At 39.0% G+C, this 21906-nt stretch overlaps 1 protein-coding gene across 1 annotated transcript; it reads left to right on the forward strand.

Moving 5' to 3' along the window:
- The first annotated feature begins 614 nt into the window (after positions 1 to 614).
- On the forward strand, positions 615 to 6867 carry dnajc24 (DnaJ (Hsp40) homolog, subfamily C, member 24). The gene is given in 6 exon segments (XM_042496056.1): positions 615 to 703; positions 1886 to 2079; positions 2917 to 2940; positions 2943 to 3054; positions 5556 to 5624; positions 6394 to 6867. Coding segments are annotated over 5 exon segments (519 nt in total). The 5' UTR covers positions 615 to 703; positions 1886 to 1977; the 3' UTR covers positions 6606 to 6867.
- The last annotated feature ends 15039 nt before the right edge of the window (positions 6868 to 21906 follow it).

Below are 21906 nucleotides of genomic sequence, written 5' to 3' on the forward strand. Positions count from 1 at the left end.
TTCTTTCTAGAAGTTGATGCAGCGTGGAAGATCCTCAGTGACCAGAACAGCAGGAGACAGTACGACCTGCAGAGGAGAGGTAGGACATAAGACCTCGCTCCATATTCTTTAATCATTGACATGTTGTTTGTAAGACATAAAAAACTTCAGCTGTTATTATTTGTATTGATATGATTCATTCTCTCTATTATGGCAATAGTTTAGATTTGCATTAAAAATCTGCAACAGTGATGGAAACTTGACTAGTTTGAGATGTCTGTTTAGATTTTACCTCACCACGGTTTACAGTACCTATGTGACGGTGAGTTTCTGCAGGCTGTCTTACCATTTTAGTCAATACACACACAATACACACATAAGATGTCACCAAAAATAATATTATTTCACCTGTTTATAATAGAGAAAGACAGCCATGCATCTTTTATTACCAAAGACTTTCTTTAGAAATTCGCTTTTTATTATTTCTTTTTTTAAGTAAAAGCAGGTGTCTTGAACCATTACGGCTATATTTAATATATCCATTAATATTTTGTCGTCCCCTACAGAGTTGTAGTGGTTACGTTTTATTCTGAAAGAAAAACCGGAAATACAAGTTCTCCGGCGGAAGTCAGGCAGCAAGCGGACCAGAGACACAGCAGTTTTCCGGCGGACCCAAAACCTTGTTGGACACTATGTCTTCTCTGAGGTGACAGCCTGTTTTAAGGTATGTTCAATACTTTACACCCAGAACACACACAAGATGAGACAGAACTGAAAAACCGAAGATGTTTTTAACGTGTTTTCGTTATGAGCAACATGACCGCGCTTCCGGCTTCATTAAACATGTGTTTTGGCTCATTTGTTCACTGTCCAACACGTGGACTGTCTATAAAGATTTATAGTTTTATATACAGTCCACGAGCGTGTATTTTGGCGTAAGCTCGTGGACCCAACCAAACAGTATTACCAAATCTTCGTTCAGCTCCATGAGACACTTTAGATAATGAGACAGTCCAGTGAGACATCTGCTCCATGACCCTTTAAAGTCCCCACCAAGAAAAAAAAAAACAACAAAAAATTATTTTACAGATTTTTTAAATGTCCTGTATGGGCTGTAATAACATAAATTAATGTTTGTTTGTTTGTTTTTTTTATTTTGATTTTTAAAATCTAGGCTTCTATCAAATGGTTAATGACATTTGATGGAAATGATAAAACGGAAAAAAAAAAATTATTAACCATTGTAACGTTACTTTACCAACATATTTCAATTTGTGATCATGCAATTAATAGTATTACCAGTACTAATATTATTTCCATGCATATGTACCATTGCAGTATTTTGAAAATGTTTCAAAAAAGGTGACAAAATCACACTGATATAATTTCTTTTGCCAATTATATAACGGACTGACATTAAATATATGGCATTAACAACAGTAGATATTCATCCTATTTATTTTCTAAAAATGATAGCATCACTACTTGAACCATAAAACGCCAACTCAACTGTTTGGTCACATGTGGTCTTAGACAATAAAAAAAATCATACTTTAAATATTTACTTAGTGTGTATAAAATGAATGGATAACATAATTTAATAACAATGATTGATCAGAAGTTCATTTAAAATCTTAGAAAAAAAGTCCATTTTAAATTTCATTAGCTTAGCTTTACTACCTTTACCATAGAAGGCTAAATCAACCGTTTGTTTGAGCATGTTTTTCATAATTATTTGACCCTTATTAGATTTTAATATTTTGTTAAAGTTACATAAATCTGTTCAGTAAGACCTCAGGAACTATAACATTGAATAAATATGTACCTTTGAAAATCCCACCTCAAAGATCCTTCATGTCAGGTGTGATTTTGTGCTTTTTTCTTGTCTCTGCCAATGGTATTTTAGACATGCAGTCCTCTGATGCTTGTGTAAAAACACCACTGGAGGTTTGTGTTATTGATGCATCAGTCTGATGCCGGTGTCGTGTTGCAGCAGGGATGTGTGACGCAGCAGAGACGGACCTGTATGCCGTCCTGGGAGCCAGCCCCTCAGACTCAGTCCAGCAGCTCAGACACAGGTACCAGCAGCTGGCCTTACAGGTAAACACACCGCTCTGTTTGTCTCTGTATCCAACACGTTCTCATCACAACTCGTCAACCGTCGTCACTTTGTCGTGGGCTTCCGCGCCTTCATATTACACACTAATGCATCTGCATCTGGTCTTTACGTTACGGGCTAACGTGATGTCAACAAATGCACACGGTGGGATGACGCGGCAGGTGGTTATGTTTAGACAACGCAAACGCACACGCTGGCACGGATGGTTAGGATCAGGGAAGGGAGGCACATGGTCAGACGGGAAGCGTAAGACAGACTGTCGCAGGAGAGACAAGGCCGGAGCGGCTAATCGGGAGAACTGGAAAAATTCCCGGTGGGCTCGGCAGGTTGTGGGGCCGTGAGGGCTGGTGAACAGTCACGGTTGATAGATCGTGCAGGCTCCTCGCAGGAGCCCAGGAGGTTACAACAGGTGCAACGCCAAACACAGGCATCTTTAGTCCCGTTTATTTCTCACTTTGCGCTGTTAATGTCACTACAGAAAACGTCTGTGTTGTGATTTCGCATCGTCAGTGAACACAACGGGGTGCAAGACCTGACCAGTTAGAGAGGGTTTACAGACGACACACTACTGCAACAACACCAGGATAAAGTGACAGTGCGCTGCCTTTACTGTCTGTCTCTTTAAACTGTGGCACATTTAACCAACTAAACTTTTCTGTCAAAAGTCACGTCACATAACGTTTTGGCGTGGATCCGAAACGAGTTAAAATGGTTCACACATTCATTTTACTATCGGTGTGAGTGGACCCAGTAACCCATTTAACAAATCAGTTTGTGTGTGTGTGTGTGTGTGTGTGTGTGTGTGTGTGTGTACACAGTACCACCCAGACCGTCTCGGAGAGCGGTGTGTCCTACAGAGGCAGAGTCTGGTGTGAAGAAGTTTCTAGAAGTTGATGCAGCGTGGAAGATCCTCAGTGACCAGAACAGCAGGAGACAGTACGACCTGCAGAGGAGAGGTAGGACATAAGACCTCGCTCCATATTCTTTAATCATTGACATGTTCATTGTTTTGTAAGACATGAAAAACTTCAGCTGTTATTATTTGTATTGATGTGATTCATTCTCTCTATTATGGCAATAGTTTAGATTTGCATTAAAAATCTGCAACAGTGATGGAAACTTGACTAGTTTGAGATGTCTGTTTAGATTTTACCTCACCAGGGTTTACAGAACCTATGTGACGGTGAGTTTCTGCAGGCTGTCTTACCATTTTAGTCAATACACACATAAGATGTCACCAAAAATAATATAATTTCACCTGTTAATAATAGAGAAAGACAGCCATGCATCTTCTGAATTCTTGGTCTTTTACCAAACAAGATTTTAGCTTAATTTCCTTCGTAAAACTTCATTCTCACTCAACAGAAACAAAATAAAACTCACCAAAACCATCTTTCTCAGTCTTTTAAGTCGTTTTTCCACTTTTGCAACAATCAGCAACCCTGGTTTGGTTAAAGTAATCCCTCAATTCATCGGGTTAGATGTGAAAATTAGCTGTTTTCAGAGAACAATGGCAAGGGTAACAATAGACGTCAATGCTGCCCAAAGTTTTTTTTTACTTTTTGCCGTCCTCAGGCACATAATTTTCAACCAGATATTGTGTAGCTCCCACACAAGGAGAAAACGTGGCTGTTCTGCACCAGGAAAAGCTAATAATTGTGGTGCAACAACTCTCAGAATTGTATGATCAAAAATTTAAATCCTGCTACAAGAAAAGTGGACATAAAAAAAGCGGTCCGTGCTGATCTGGGTGGAAAACCAGGTGGTTTTGGGGGAAATATAACTTTCTTTATGTTTTCGGGGGGATATAAAAATCATTTTAAGTTTGCAATAGAATATGATAAAGCTTAATTTTTGTAAATTGCTACAAAAATTACATAAAGTCATGGACATTTTAATTTTATTTTATACATAGATTCCTTTTTTTGTCGTCATGCGTATTGTATTTTGCCATCCTGCCATTACGTCGTCTTTTCTTTTTTTGTCTGCCATCTATCTTCTGAGGTCTGCCGGATTACATGTGAACGCAGCGTTAGTCTGATTTTAACTCGATTTTAACTTGGCATAGCATGCATACTTTCTTTCGCTTTTTAATTGTTCGTTTTACTGACTGTTGTTAGTGGTTGTGTGTCCATGTTTATGTTATCCCTAAAAAGTCCAACCGCGGACAGTTTCTGCAGATTTGCTACGGTCAGAAGTCCTACATATGTTGCATTGGTTGCGTTGTATTAAAATGTAACAGTGCCTATATTATGTATCGTCCCTGTCAAATAAGTGAAAAAGACCTTTTTTAAAAAAAGGATTCCTCTCACAGTGTAGCACTAATTAAAATCCAATCAAAGTTTAGCACTAATTATTCGTGGTTCAAAGTCATTATCACTGTCAAGATGTACAACTTGATAATGACTGTTTCCTCAAGAGTGAACTGTAAAAACATTAAAGTGTGTGAAATCCATCTGTTAATCTGTCTATCCATTTTTTCATCACTAATCTGTCAGTCCATTAATTTATCTATCCTTCCATCAGTTTTCATCCATCCATCTAGTGTTTCGTCATTTCAAAAAATTTGAAAAGATGAAACCACACCTATATTTATACATAATGCACACTAACAGGTTGTGTGGTGGCAGGTGTGGTTAACCATCTGAACCATTTAGGGTGGTAAAACAATTGACAATCATCAATAAATCAATAAATTACAGAGGAAATACACTGAAAAAGTACAAGAAAAAAATAGTAATTTCAAGGCCATAGTACAAAACATCAAGCATATATCAATTGATAAAAACATTATATCAAGACTGATATTTATATAAAAATTCATCTTTATATCAAAATACTTCATATTAAAGTTCATTATCAGTCATAAACCAGCGTTAAAAAAAATCTATTAAATTAAGGTTAAAGAACAGAATTAAAAGACGCCTAAAATACAGATCATATTCCAATAGAGAAAAAAAATCTCAATAAGGAAAGACCCACACCTGGTGTATTAACAAACCAACCTGTTACATTAATAAACAATTTTTCGGTTATCTTGGTGTGACAGAGTCAAGAAAAACGTAACGAGAGCTCTCACAATACAGCCACTGTCATTTGTTTTAGAAACCATGTTAAATCTCAAACTCTTGATTTAAACCTCAGGGTGTAAGAGTTCAGAGGGTGAAAATATAGAAACTCTTCTCAATATAGAAACTCTTTTCTTGGGTCGCCTGGTGGCTCAGGACTCCCTGTACTGAGGTTGTGTCCTCGCCGCAGCGGCTGCAGGTTTGATTCTGGTTTTGGCCCTTTGCTGCATGTTGCCCCCTTTCACTCTTCAGCTTTCCTATCAATTAAAGGCATAAAAAGCCCAAGAAAAAAATCTTAAAAAAAGAAACCTCATGTACAGTGTTTTTTTTTGCACCTACTTGCTTCCTTCTTCTCCTCCTATAATAATGATGCATTTATGCTTCTCCAGCACGGGAACTGAAACAGGATTGGCCAGTGGATTCTACGGTCCATCTGGAGGACATGAGCTGGGACCCGGGTAACTATACACCACACACACACACACACACACACACACACACACACACACACACCACGCGCACACACACCTACCTACCTCAGCAAAAAGAATCTGTAACGGTGCTAAAGACTCTGGCGAAGTCAAACACCGTTGAACAAGTGGTGCCAATAAAGAGGTAAAGTAATGAGTCCTAAAACGCAGCAGTCTGTTAGCCTTTTAGTACTTCGGTTCCCTCGTCTTGAAGTCTGTGCCATAAATAAGGTCTGTGGTTGAGAAATTTTGCTCTGCAACATAAAATATGTACGCTTTAACCCAATTTTTGAACTTTTAATGTTTTACTCGTCTTAAAAAAAGTGGCTTAATGGGGCTACAGTATTTGTTGGGGACGTTAGACGTCATCACAGCGGACGCAGAAACTCATTAACCCCACTTGTCCGTCTTTACAGCTTTACAGAGTTAAACTCGAACTTGTAGATTTATTATAATATTTTTCCATCGTGTTTTAACGTGTTTTACAGTGATGACGTTTAATATGTGCGGCCGCGATGTAGTTTGTGTATAACCTAACAATAGCTTTTTGCTTCTGGCTATTTCATTTACGCACAAAACACACAATGACAATTATTAATGATATGATTAGCAAGTTAATCTAGTCTCAATATGTCTCGATGTCTGATTTGGGTTTAATGTCACAGTCATAACATCCAAACATGGTCGTGCTCACTGTCTGATGAGCGCAGGTGAATCTGTCATTTTTCATTTGAAACATGAGTGTGCGTTGTTTCAGATGAGTGTGTGTACACATACGGCTGTCGCTGTGGAGGAGGATTCAGTGTCTCAGAGGAGGAGGTGGAGGAGGAGACACAGAGGAGGCAACAGGGTGATGAAGAGGAGGACACAGAGGAAGAGGAGCACAGAGGAGTGGTTGTTTGCTGTGATACGTGTTCCCTCAGCGTGTGTGTCACATGGTCACTACATCAAAGACTGAAAAAGACATAACTGTGTCATCATGGAAGAGGACGCCAAATCATCAGTGTACTGTTGGACAGTGGAAGTGTCTTTCTCTCACGTCTCAGACTTTTTGCTCGCCGTCTGCATCTCTTGTGTTGGGAGGTCCATGAAGCGCAATAACAACACACTGTGTGTGTGGAGAATATTGTATGTTGAATTGTGAAGTGTGTGAAGCTACAGCTAATTTGGTTTGTCTTGGGTAATTTAAAGAAAAAAGCCTTTTTTTTAAAAAAATCTGAGCTGTTTTCTTTATTTCTAAAAATTTTTAGCATTTTTAGAGAAGAGACAAGAAAACATGCCTTCGAAACTGCCCAAAGAAACAGAAATTATAATTGGATTTTCAGATTTCCAACTGACACCACAACCAAAAAAGTGCTCATTATTGCTTCAATAATAATAATTATTAATGGTTAGGTTTCTGTTCTTGATAAAAAACAACTTTTTCACTTTATTGCAGGAAAACACACTACAAAATAAAACTTGTTGACATGATCGCGAGTCACTTGCGGTCCATTCAGAATCAACTTTCAACCAACTTTTGGACTGCGACCCACCATTTGGAAACCAGCGGTCTAAATAGCACTCAGTTAAAATGCAACTGTTAGCTGTAAGACCCAACTTTGCATTTTTGTCTTTTCTTTACCCCTCAACACGTCTCTTGTGTGTACTAACACTGCCTGTAGACCGGTGACACCATCATGGGGATTGTTGTGAGGTAACGTGATGCCAAAGCACGGTGATGGTCTACAGAGTCTACCTGTGAGGTTTTACGGGGGCAGTGTGAGGGGCGTCTGCACTCTGGGGTCCTCGCTGCATGTCTGAACCTGCCCGGTCGTTGGCACAATGCTGCCGCTCATCAACCCAATCACACACAGATAAGCAGCCGTTTCCTGTCTCAAAACCAGCAGCAGAGTTTACACTTATATGATTATATTCACGCTGTGCACAACTACAAAGTAATTTCATTATTTTTATTATAATTTGATTACTGTTTGCAAGAAAGGAGAATGCATTTTAAGGCAAGGCAGATAGCACATTTCATACAATAGAGCAATTCAAAGTGTTTTACAGAGAAATAAAATATAAAAACAATGAAAGAAATAAGATTTACAATAAAAGAGACAAGAAAAAAATAATTCTGACATGATTTAAACATTTTAAAATAAAAATCTCATCTCAATAAAAATAGCAAAAGTGCAGAAAAGAGGAGCAAAATTATTATATATTTAAAATTATTTAAAATATATTTTTTAATTGATTGTATGTTAAAATTTTGCTGTGTTTTTACTACACTTAAACTTTTAAAATAAAAATCCCATCTCTAAAAATAGCAAAAGTGCAAAAAAGCCAGAGAAAGGCAAATCATTTGTATAGTAAAACTATATCCTGCGACCCTGCTGAATTATCCTGCGACCACCTAGGGGTCCTGACCCTCAGGTTGATAAGCGGTGCCCTAAATGGCAGAGCTATTCTCCTCTCAGCGGGGCTGCGACAGACACACAAAAGGCATAGAGGCTGGTAATGACTCTGCTCTCTCTCTGGTCACTCAGCCTGCAAAGGTCACAGCTGACAGAAGCTCTGAGTGATGATCATTTCTCAGCTATTATCCCCCCTAATCCATCCATCCATCCATCCATCCATCCATCCATCCATTTCTGCTTTCCTTACAGAGAAAGTTGGGGACTGACGGAAAAGAAGAAAGGGGGGGTGTATTGAAATCTGCACTAATTATTTTCTCTCTGCGGTGTCAGAGTCGGCAAAGGTGGTCAGCAGTGAAGGAGAGTTTCGTTCGGCGCACAGAGACGAGTGGGGGTGGAGGCTGTCTGTGTGCGGTGGGGGTTGGGGGGAGACAGCTGATGTTTAAATGAGGGGTTGGTAGAATATTGATGTGACAGACAGAGATGTGCAGGGATGTGCTAGGACACAAAATCACTTTTACCAACACACCACCTACAATTAGAGAGCTTTAGATCACTTTCTACCAACCACCCCTCCCCGTCCCCACACTGTAAAAACTTATAATTTATAATAATGTCACATCCATCACATTTTACAGACCAACTTTGATCCATTATATTTTATATGACACTTCTGGGCAGGTACGTTTACCACACTTTTATCTTACAAACAGTGCGACCTTAATAATAAGAGCTATATTTTAAGTTTTAAGTGAATGCTTTTCCGAAAAATCAAATAAGAGTATAAAGTGTGATCAAAAGCTCCAGAACAGCTACTAAATGGACCTTGCAATGAGGTTGTTTTGTCAAGAAAAAAAATTTAAACCAACATCTAAGTCGACATGGTCGAGAACTCCTTAAAGTGATCAGGAAAAAAAAAGAAATCGCAACATCAGCTGAATAAAAAACACACATTATCTCACCATTTTTTTTTCCAGCATAGATGAGTTGACAGAAAAACTAAATCAAAGGAAACCTTCAGTACCTTTTAAGGCATTTTGGTCTCAACCCTGATTTTTACAGTGTATCCTGTCTCTCTTTCTCCCAAAGCCCCATCCCTCTCTATCCTGCAATTAGAGCCCTTAGATCACTTTCCGCCTGTAACCCTCCCCACCTCTCTTCCCCTTTTCTCTTCTTCTTATCCTCTCTCACTCTCTGACCGCCTGCAAATAGACCTATTTAGTACACACACTCCACTGATGCCTGCCTCAGTCTATGTCTCTCGATCTCTTGTCTGTGTTTCTGTTTTGGTGGCTGACAGTGCTGCGAGGTTGATCGAGGGGGGTGGAGGTGTTGATGGACGAGCTGAATAACTGTCGGGATAATAACTGTTGATTGTGGCATTTCCCTTTAATAGATGGAGTCCCTGGAAGCCTGTGGTGAAGTCACCGCATTCAAAGAGAATCCAGACCTCTTCACTTTTTTCACTTTCTTTGCAGCATTATGCTAAAATCACTTAAATTGATTTTCTCTATTAAATCTGAACTAAATCTGGCCCATAATGAGAGAGAGAAAACAGGAATTTAGAATTCCTTTGTAATTTATTAAAAAGAAAAAAAACATTAGTTGCATATTGTAAAAGTATAGATGTAGCCCTCTAAGAGTTGTAACTTTTGGGTTTATCCATGTGAACATCTGCAGTAAAGATTTTCTTTTGTGCCCTTAAGCCCTGCAGCGGCCCAGTGGCATGTCCAGACATTTTTTTTACTGTGGTGGCCCAAAAGGGGCACCAGTGTATGCAGGAGTGACAAGAAGTGCTGCTGCAGGAGCATGTGTCAGAATAGCTTTAATTTGCCATTTTTGTCTGTACCAATACCTACTTAAACCCTTTAAAAGCTGAGAAAATTGGATCCATTTTTTTTTCAAAAACATACAAAGAAGCTATGAGCAATAAAATAGCAATAAATTAAATAAAAATACCTGAAAAAATCACCTGCAAATGAGTAAAAAATAAACAAGAAAACAGGAAATGCTCTAGAAAAAATGCTTAAAATTATAACAATTGATTAACATCATTTCAGATGTGATTATGATAATCATAAATATAGTCTTTCCATAGCGTTTTTCTTCTCCCCGAGACATTTTTTATAACTTTTTTAAAAACTTTTTTTTAAAGATTAATTTCATACAATATGTAGCAAATTTCTTACTAAATTGTGCATTGCCTTTCTCCCCATATTTTTGAAAGAAATCACTCCAATTTTCTCAAGGTTCAAAGGTTTAAATACTTGTAAAAAGTATCTCAAAGCACCACAAGAAAAGTGACGTTGCTCCAGGTTTTTAATTAGTTAGTATTGCAGTGCCTTACATTCCTGTTTATAGTTTAGCTTAAAATAGATCTACCAATCACAGCACAACAGAGTGACAACACACAAATGAAAAATAAAGCTGCGCTACAAATAACAACAAATTTTCTTCGTCCTCTGTGGCTTTTTGGCGAGCTAGACACTACTCTAGCACATTACTGCCTCCCAGGTTTATTGCTGAACTGCACCTTTAAACGAAAATTCAATTTACTTGTCAAACAGTTCAAACTAAATAGGCAGATAGCCAATCATAATGGGGTGGCACTTTGGGTGGCCAATAACATTTCAGGGGCTGCCGTGCCACCCCAGGCCACTCCCGAGACACGCCCTTCATCTTGTGTCCACACTTAAACAATGTTGCTCAAGAGGAAGTGCTGTTATACTGTATATCATCAGGGTTGTAGATAATCACAGCCGTGATGATATACAGTACAACAGCACTCCCTCTCTTGTGATATTGCTATTTCATATAACAGTTAGTTAACAATAATAAGCGACAAAAGATTATGATTTGTTTCTTTATTTAATTTTTTTTTTTTGGCTCCACCAACACAAATTGTTTCACAACTGCTGGAATTTGCAGCTGTTGCCTAGCAACACAAACATTTCCTTCACACTAGTTCACCACTCAGTGTAAGTTAGGTCGAGGTTCTTGTTTTGTTTGTCTTTTGTCTTACTTTTTTTTGACTGCATCAAATGGGTGGACTGCAGCAATTAAGACAACAGTGATGTGCCAAAAACAATATATATTGTGTATAAAATCCCACTGATCTCAGAGGGGTTCTGACACCGTGCCCCCAAACAGCCGCCTTGTTATTAAGAAGTGAATTCCTAACTAATTGGCTGTAGCAGACAGGTCCTCAGGGACACTCAGACCTTGTCAACTCATCCACACCTTATTAGCTTAAAGCTTGTTTAGCTCCTCATTTTGATGAATGACCACGGAAACAATCAGTGTGGTCTGCTGATGAGAGAGAGAGAGAGGGAGGATAATAATAATAACAATAATAACTTATATAGCACCTTTAAAAAACAGTTAACAAAAGTGATTTGACAGACAAAGCAAAGGCAAGAACTCAGGGAATAATGAAAGTGGACATCAACAATCAAGCCAAACAGAGGAAGGTGTAGGACAGTCAAGCAAAAAGGCCATAACAAAATGTGTATATGAAGGTAAACAAGTATAAAGCAAATTTTTAGAAATTTTTAGAAAATATAAAAATAAATGCAATGAAAGATTATGAAAATAATAAAAGAGGTAATTTAACAAGATGTCATATAAGTATTTTCTGATGGTCTTTAGCAGACAGGACAGCAGGACAGACCGCATCTTGCATTAATAAAGTAGTTTGTTTGCCTGCTTTAGAAGATCATTGCAATTACAAGATTAAATGCTACAATGCTGGTCGAATTCTGTTGTTTAAACACTTTTCACATCACATATATATTGCAATGTGACTGTGTTCCTATTGAAAAACTCAGGACTTTCTCATTCGTCGTAAAATACTGCCGCTTTTAGAGTGCTTTCAGCGTTAGATGGCAATAGCAAAAGCTGTATGATGTGCTGCTGGACGGCATCAGCAGAGAACGTGGCCAGACAGAACTGTTCACAGTGTTATTATACACTGGGACACAGCGGGACAGCACCTGCACGACAGCATGATACGTGAACAGCCGACATCAGTCGAGAATGCGGCCAGACGGTACCTCTCACGTCTACATAATACGCCGCTGAACAATGTCATGTTGACATGCTGCCTGTGAGGAGTACAAAGGTCTCTGTGTCCTGTTGTTATGCATACAAACAAAATGTTCACCAAATTAATAAAAACTTAATTACTATTTATAATAACAATCTTAAATAACCAATTCCATTTCCATCGCGGTGTGGAATAAAAAAAAGTCACTTAAAATCACTTAAACTATAATAATTTTATACGCTTAATCTACATATGCTATAAAAACTATGAATAAACTATCAAAGTTTTTATTATCTTATCTTCTTTGTTTTTTTTATGGCATTCACAGATGCAGTGATGAATGCTGGGTAACGTGTTCATGTTGTCCAATCTTAAGTTTCTACTTGATCACGTGATATGACGACGCAACCTGCGCACACCCTATGCGAGCCGAGCAAGCTGTTATTCAAACTTAAGAGCGGTTGCAAGAAACGTATGAGAGAAAAACGTTAGTAGACGGTTGCAGAGCTCCCAAAATGAGTTTCTTTTGTTTTTTTTTTTCCATAAACCGTCTCCAGCTCGCGGACAAGCCCCTCGCTGCTGCCCTCACAGGTGAGTCAACACACACGTAGCAGTTAGGCTAACATTAGCAGCAAGCTACATAACGTTGGTCTAAATAATCGTAACGTTTGGCTGCTGTGTTAGATGTCAATTTTAAAATAGGATTTTCATGTTTTGTGTAGGCTAGGATGTGGTCTAACTATTAAATTAATGCCTCTGCTAGATGGATAATTAGCCTATGAAGTATTATGGTAAGCTAGCTAATAGCCTGGGAGACGCTGTCGGTTCCTAGCATTATATAACCTTTATATTTACGTATTTTAGGTTGCAGGTGTAACCAGTCAAAGACAGAGTCAGAAACATTCAAATATATAAGTGCAAGTGCTTTTTTTTAAGGGGGATTTGGGGGTGTCAGTTGGGCTGCTGTACCCCTGTTTTAAAAGGTTTTATTTCGGAGTCAGGGCGCCGCTGAGCACCTGTTTCATTGTGTGTGTGTGTGTGTGTGTGTGTGTGTGTTTGTGTTTGTGTTTGGTGGTGTGTGTTGTTTGTTGATAAGTATTGCAGCTCCCTTGTCTCTTATTTACTAGTCTCCTGCCTTTATGTGGGAGAGGAGTGTTGTTATAGTGAGTCCTGATGTTGTTGTACTAAAAAGTCTGAAAAAGTCTGCGGTCATTTCAGCAGACAGTTAAATGTTCATCTCCTCTGCTCTCAGCTGCTTGTTGTCATGTTTCAGAGCTTTGACTGTCACAGCTCTGTCTATGCTTCTGATCACTTTCTCTTTGACCTCTGAACGCTATACAATAGCCTATGTAACACATTCCCACTGTAAAATCCAACACATGTTTTGTACTTTATTCTCTATAAGGCTGATTGTGTGTGCTGTGTTAAGAGGCCTAAGGGCCTGCACTGGGGCCCATCACTTATGCCATGGGTTTGTTGATGTCCATGCACTGGTTCCTATGGGCTTGTGTTGCATAAAAATAACCACTACAGCATCATCCTACCATGTGCATTTGTTGACATCATAGTAGCAGCATCCCAGAATGTAAACAGCAGACAGAAGTATACCTGGAGAGTAATATGTAGACGTGAAAGTCCACTGCAAAGCGGCAACATGTGGTGACTGAGAACGGGTTGGAAAAACTGCACAGAAAGGTGTATCAGTGTTTGTATGTCAGGACAGAAAGCCCCAGATAACCCCCACCCAACAGCAACATGCTGTATGGTTTAATGAGATTCAAGGCCTAACTTTCTCAGCACAGATAAATAAAATAGAACATGAAAAATGTCAAACTTTCTCAACATCATCCTCATTTTTCTCTTAACAGCTTTTGTCTTTATTATCACCTCTCTGTCAGTGATTCACAGCGCAGGTCCCACCCCCCTCCCTCTCTCCCGGCTTTAAACATAGAGATTAAAGCCTTGTTTCTGTGTGTGTGTGTGTGTGTGTGGGTTCAGTGCATTAATGCAGAAATAAAGTGAAAGGAGCTGCCTGAGGCAAATCTGAGAGAGAACCAGGAGCTATAAAGCTGTCTGTCAGGGGAACACAGAGGAATTTTTGAATGAGCTATGGGTCATGAAGGGTACGATTTTTGACTATTTTAAAATGTTTTTTTGGGTGGGTAATGGTGTTGGCGTTGATCGGCCACTAGAGGGATTTGGTGTCATTCAAAAACGTGTCCATCATCTAAGGATTTGTTTAGTTCTCATCCTCTCCCTGCTCTGTTGAGAGCACAGTAAACTACATGGTCAGTCTAAGTTAGTGTAGGAAGAATGTGGTGCTTTACATTATGACAAGGCTTCACTTTTTATGAAAGAAACTGTAAAAGTATCTTCTGCTGCTGATGTGTAGCTGTCTGTGTGTCCTTTCTGAAAATCATTTTGAGTGCTGAAAATACATAGGGGTGGGCAATATGGCCATAAAACAATATGATGATATTTCAAGGTATAAAAAATCTTCGTTCAAAGGTACAATATTCTGACCTCCTTCATGTCCCTTTGTTTGTTGTTGTGTGAAATATTTGACTCCAACCTCTAGTGCCATCTATTAGCTGTATGTCTGCCACGTTTCATGTGGACTTGACAGGTTCTGTCTGCATGCAGCAGGTGCCATTCAGCTGCATACTCACCTGATGCCATCCAGCATCGTTTAATGCGGACATGAAAGGTGTTTTTTGGCGTGGTGATTTTACACCAGAAGCACTGTCAAAGTGGGACTATTTTATGAGTTAGGGATGAAAACGGGCCAGATATTTAGAGAAAGTGAAAATCATCTGCAATAATTTACAGTAATAGAAGATTTATCGAAATGCCATGATGACATATAAATGTATACCTGTAGTATCAGATGATCTCATATTTCCTGAATTCTCTGATAAGCCTTTATAAAAAATAATTTGAAGTGAGATTTGACCAAGATTCATATTTCAGTTTGTTGAATGCAGCAGGGCTGCATGCAATCAGAAAAGCAGTATGAAGTTTGGAAACTCGATCTAAAAGTACTCTCAAAGTATTATTTTAGGCCTGTATAATTTCCAGTATGGACAAAGAACATGATGTTTTGGGTCTGGTGAGTTTGGCATACATTACCTTCATATATAATGTCTCTTTAACCCTTTGAAACACTGAGTAAATTGTCTTGATTTTTTCAATGACATGGGCACAAGACGGGCAGAAATTAGCAAGAAATTGGTAAAAAAAAAAAAAAGTACAAGAACATTACCTGAAAAAAGTGCTTAAAAACTATAATAATTCTGTTAAACAATGTTAAATAAATAATTATAAAAATTAGAAATATAGTGTTCTGGACATTAGTGTTCAGTTTTCTCAATTTTCTAATTTTGTAAAACTTTTCTAATTTTCTACACTCATTTCTTGCAGTTTGAATGACATCCAATCAATTTGTTCATTACCTTTTTTGGAATGTTTTCGACAGAATTCAAACCATTTTTTCTTAGGTTTCAAAAGTTTTGAAAGGCATCTGAACACAGAACAAAAAACTGATATCAATCCAGGGTTCAAGGAGTTAATATTATTCATGCAGTATGATATTTCTGTGCCATCAGTACCGTGCAATCACCTTGTGGCTTCATCCAACCTTAGCATAGCTTGAAAGATTGTGTAAATAACATTTTAAATCAGCCTGCATACATGCCTCCCCATACATGACACCCTTCTGCCTATTTGAAGACTGACTTCGGTTCTGCTGTCTTAAAAACGGAAAAAAAAGAAAAAAGACAGAAACTGTCACACACATCAGGGGCGTTGGCTCGGGGTATCCGGAGGGAGGGCTGCCCCATGAATGGAGCAGAAGAGAATAGGGAGCAGTGTGTCCTCGCCAGAGCTAAGCTGCTTCAGTCCAGGTTAAGCGTGAGTAATCTGTGTTGGCTCACAGGCCCCCAATAGGCCCCGGGCCCCCACTCCCTGCCCTGTCCTCTGCTTAATCTGCCCCTCACTACCTGCCCCCCCTGCCCTGCCCGGCTCTCTCTGCCCTCACCTCCCACCACACCATTGTCTCTGTATTATGAGCCACAGAGGCTGCAGAGACGAGGCTCAGAGAACAGTTTCACTCTCATTTATAAATTAATAGATAATTCTCTTATTATCACATCAATCTCTGCAGACAGAGCGGTCAGACATGAAATGAAATTAATTGTAGACTTTCTCTTTATTGTTTACTTTAAACAATACAGAGCAATTTAAAAGATACATAAGACTGGCATTTTTTTAAATTTGTATTTTTTAATTATTTTTGGGGGGCTTTTCTGCCTTTAATAGATAGGAAAACTTTGTAGTGTGAAAAGGGGAGGAGAAAGATGGGGGCGACATGCAGCAAAGGGTCGAGGCTGGAATCGAACCGCGGCCGCTGCAGTGAGGATGCAACCTCTGTACATGGGGCGCCTGCTCTACTGAGCCACCGGACGCCCCATGACTGGCAATTTTTAAAAATTTTTATTGTGTCAAAAACCTTTATGTACAGACCCCAAAAACACTGACCACGACTGACGAGTGCACCTTCCTCTATTCAAAGAGCTCCTTTGAAACCATTAAACACACATCAGAGCCACACTGTGTTACTCCCGTGACATGTTAATTATTACTGTGAACACACACACTTCAGTTTATTTCAGTGCAATTCCACATACACTGTTCTTCTAATATGCACCATAACACCAAATGTGGATTAATCCACTGCAGAAAATAGTTCCAAACATTTCGTCCTGTTTGACAGTGGCCAGATGTTTAAGGAATAGCATTTTTTTACAGCATAAAATACATAAGTTAAATACCCCACCTGTGAATTTTGAAACTTTTATGTGACTACAGAATGTCATCATGCCGTGTCAAACACGGCTTTACAGGCTTGTTGTGGTGGCGATGTTAAGTTGTGCAATGGTTTTCATTTATGAAGATTATATTGCTAAAAAAAAAAACTTATCATGAATGCTTATTTGCTGCAGAGGTTTTTTTTTATAGTAATCCAAGATCCAGTGGAAAAATCCTGTAGGCTTTTTGATGAGGGAACCAGTGCGAAGCTAACTTCAGTGTCAGCCTTCAGAAAAACATCATCCCTGGAGCACTCTGTTGTGTTTTGTACAAGCAATTATTACCATAAGATCAATAATTCTGCATATAATTCCTTTATCTAAATGCTTCATGTAATACAAGCTGTCGATTTAGAATACAGGTTCCACTTTTATTCCGACTCAGTTCCTGCTGTGAGCTTACTTACTCAGTGTCTCTTTCAAACTCAGTGCAGACTAACTTGGATTGATGTTTTAGTGCTGCATTAGAGGAAGCATATTGTGATTTGTTGGTGGCTCGACATTGCATCTCCAGGTTAAGGAGTTGAAATTGTGTGCGCTCACCCAGGTTGTGTGTCGTCATCAATGCCAATCAGAGCTGGAGGCGATAAATACCTGTGACTACTGCAGAGTCATTTGACCTGGGTGTGAATGCCACACTTTCCCTTTTAAAAAGCCAGATGTTAGCAGGTTTTAGCATTTTTTTTGTGCAGTGGAAATGAGGGCTTTTGACTGTGTCTCCTGACACACGGAAGCACAGAAAAACAGGTTAAAATACTTCTGCCTCAGTCTTTTAACTGTGTGAGGTAAATCTGAGGTACATGTGTTTATTTTCCCAAACTGTGTCGCTGCTTCTCCTGTTTAAGTCTCTCCACACGTCTCTCTCTCACTCTCTCTCTCTCTCTCTCTTGTCATCATTTGTTTGATCAATCAAACCCTCTACAATTAGAGCCAGAATCAGAGCTGCGGCTCTATTGTGCCGACTCCAGCAGGCTGAGCAAATGTGCAGGAGTGGTCTACACAAAGACTCTGTTTACACTCGCTTTATTTGGTAACTCTCTGCTCAGTGGCTCAGCATAATCACTTGTTGTGGAAAATCACTTAACACTCCACTTCCATGTAGTGTGTGAGTTTGTGTGTGTGTGCGGTGTTTGTGCGGTGTGTGTGTGTGTGTGTGTGTGTGTGTGTGTGTGTGTGTGTGTGTGAGACTACATAGACTGAAGTCAGAGCTAACTGCTGCTTCACTGACTGCACACTGTGCTTTTTACGTCTGCATTGTTTCTGTGAAGAGGCTCCTCACTGCCCCTCAGCTACCAGGGCCGCCCTCGAGAAACTGAAGATGTGAAATCCCCTGATATATTGTTTGTTTGGAAACCCAAACAGTACAAAATAGTACAATATAATGTAGGGTGGGCAATAAATCAAATATACTCGATGTATCGTGAGCAGCAGGTGAAATTCTCATTAATTTTGGAAAGTCTTCTTGTAAAGAGAACTAAATGTTATCACTGTAAATCATCACTTTGGGTCTTCATGATAAAACTCTACTGAACATCTTTTTATTTTTTCACCTTTTCAATAAGATATAGTTGAGCCATTACCACTGACAGGATAATGATAATGATAATCATGTGTGTTTGTGTGTGTGTGCACGTGTGTGTGTGTAGCTTGGTGACGCCACTGGAGCTGTTATGACATGCCTGTTGCTATAGAAACCCCAGGGTTGGGGTGTCTGACAAGACACCTACTCCCCAAGGGGAGTACATAAACATACAGGCATGCACGTGCGCACACATATATACACACAGTTATTTTCCATTGTGTGTGTGTGTGTGTGTGTGTGTGTGTGTGTTGTGTGTGTGTGTGTGTGTGTGTGTGTGTGTGTGTGTGTGTGTGTGTTTGGCAGGCTGAAACATGGCTGAGCCTCCTGGGTTCTCTTTGTGTGTCAGTTTGGTCCCCAGGGGCCCGCAGGAAAACAACTGTACTCACCAGCTAAATGATGACAAACACTGTCTGGGAGACTGATTGTGTGTGTGATTGTGTGTGATTGGTGTGTGTGTGTGTTGTGTGTGTGTGTGTGTGTGTGTGTGTGTGTGTGTGTGTGTGTGTGTGTGTGTGTGTCTGCTAATAGGTGAGACAAAGACTTCAGTAGCTGGACTCTGGCTGGTCCTCCCCATTAGTTATCAGATATTAGTTTTCCTCTGGAGAGCTAATTTTCTGAAAAAAGTAAACTGATCTCAAGTCATCTGATTATATTGTGTTATTGTAAATGTTTCTGTTACAGGAGTCAATAATGTTACTGACATGAAACTTCCAAATGAAGAAAAGTTTTTTTTATTAATACAGAGCAGTACCCTGAACAGGATGAAATAACAGTGATGTCTGTGTGGAAAGGAGCTCACTGGCAGCAGCAGGAGTAAAATCAGGCAGCCAACAGATCTAATGAAAGTCATAGCACAGCTCAATACGTGTATCATTCGTTCTTTTGATATTCAATTTGTAATCCCGAATTGGAAAATTAAAAAAACAATTTATTTCATTATTTCTTTAGGTAGCAGATAGAAAAAACCCAAATAATGGTTTGTTTTTCATACTTAAGATTTTATGCTCAGATCAAACATGGGAAATAAAAACAACAGGCCAGGGGCATAACTTGATTTGATATTAAATTTTTCAGATTTGCGACATGGAAATTGCTCCTCCAAGCTAGCTGCTACCCTGCAGCTCCTCTCTGTTTCTCTACCAGCTCATGAGACTATTTTTGCTGTGAGGAGAGCGGCCATCGCCCCCCTGCCCCAGAGATGGACTTGCTTTAGCAACTTGAAATTAGGCAGAGCTAACCAGCTAATAAAGTGTGGGGTGTCCCAGCGGGCTGGTGGCCAGTGGCAGCGCTGGGTCTAACCTGGGGAGTCGTGGTTTGCACTGGCTGTCTGGTTTGGTGCAGATAATCACGTTTCCCAGAGGATGACCTGTCTCAAATTTTGCAATCCCCTTAGATTTCTTCATATGTGCCACCAGCAATTCAGAGTTTTCACTCATCTTATGAGATATCTCAACATCTAAGGGACAGATCAAAAGAAAATTTTGAAAAACATTAATCGTCACCAGAGGACGTATCCCCAATGACTTTAGTGATGCCCTGACTTTTGTCTTGTGAGGTTGACATTTGTGATTTTGAGTAAAATGTCTGAACAAATACCAGATGCATTGCCATGAAATTTGGTACATTCCCCTCAGGATGAATTATTATTACTTTGCTATTCCCAAAATTCCTGGTCAAAATATCTGTAATATTCAGATATTTATATATATATATGTTCATGGACATAGTGCTCGCTTGACTTTTATTTCCTTCTCACTTCACTTCATGTATTTTGGCACAAATGAAATTTAAAGAGGTCAGTACCCGTCAGATTATAGAGACATATTTGACTCAAATTGTAGACAGAAAGTACTTCCAATGATAAATGTTAACAGTGAACTTTGTGGGTAAGTTATCCAGAGTATCCAGAGCCAGTGACCACACACAAAAATCCATCAGTATTTGAGGCAGAAATCATAGACAGATATCTCAAAACCTGGACATTAAAAAAAATGTTCAGGGAACATAAAAAAACATGTCTTTGTGTGGGTGACATTTAATCTTTCCACTGCAGTGTCTTAAAGTAATTCTCCACTTAAAAAATTGTGGCTGAATTTTTCCCTCCGTAATTATCAATACAAGCTCTTAAGGTTCTAGGTGAGGTGCTCCTGTGTGAGAGGGCTTAATTGATACAATTATAAGAAAGTCAAACTAAAAAATTAGAAAATTACCTTAAGACAGTGCTAACAATAAAATAAAATGAACAATGATTTTTCTGTAGCATAATTTTTAAACATACAGTGTTAAGAATTATTAGTATAGTTTTCTGGACATTTTTCCTTATTTTTGATCAAATGTAAATCTAAATAGGTGACGTTTTACTTGTCCACTGCGATATAATTTGATTCTCCACTCTAAAAGCAAGATGTGGCTTAATTTTTCCCTATTGTTTTTGATCAAATCTAAATCTAAAAGGGGGGCCTTTAACTTTATTACTACAGTGTCTATAATTTATTCTCCACTTTAAAAGCTAATTGTGGCTGAATTTTCCAACTTTTTCTCTATTTTTATTTATTTTTTGATAAAATCCAAATATAAAGGGGTAACGCTGAACTTTTCCACTGCAGTGTCTCTAATTAATTCTTGACTTTAAAGGCTAATTGTGGCTGAATTTTTCCCTCAGTAATTATCAACACTCACGTGAGGTCTTCAGGTTCTACTGGTCCTGTGTGAGAAGGCTTTATTGAGACACTTGCTGCGGCCTTTTGTCGAAGGTCAGTCTTTTAAGTATCCAGGGTGGGCTGGACGTCTTCATCACCTCTCTGTATCTAGCTGTCTATTGTCGTGAGGTCTTGTGTTCAGTGAAAGCCTCTTACAGGACCTCCCTCCTTCATTTTAGCCGGTTAAGGTTAGCCACAGTCAGGACAACAGTTGTATTGAACTCTCCATGCTCTCTACAGTTGTTTATTGTCCATACAGCCAGCAAGCAGCCAAAGCCTCTTATGCTACCAAAGGAGCCTGTGAGTACAAGTGGCTAATGGGTGACTGCCCTCTCTTCACATGGCTCTCACATCAGTAAAGCCTCTTATTAGAGCTCCTCTTCAGCTTCACCTTAAAGTGAGCACAGTAATTGATACTTCAACTCTCAAAAAGCTGCTCATTTGGCATCAACACATGTTAAAAAGTATTGATGATTTTTTTAAAATGTGGTGCTTGGCTATGGACGGTATAAGCTGTTGATTTATTGTAAATCATGTGTGTTCTTTAGGAAAAGTTAAAATACTTATTTTTGTTTGTATATATATACATTGCTATTTTTAAGCAGATAAAGCACATGGCAACCAATACCAGGATGTCAAATGGTAAGGTGTAGAAAAAAAAAAATTACATTGAGACAGGA

The sequence above is a fragment of the Plectropomus leopardus genome, chromosome 11, assembly GCF_008729295.1.
Source record: "Plectropomus leopardus isolate mb chromosome 11, YSFRI_Pleo_2.0, whole genome shotgun sequence".
In the NCBI taxonomy this organism is placed as follows: domain Eukaryota; kingdom Metazoa; phylum Chordata; class Actinopteri; order Perciformes; family Serranidae; genus Plectropomus; species Plectropomus leopardus.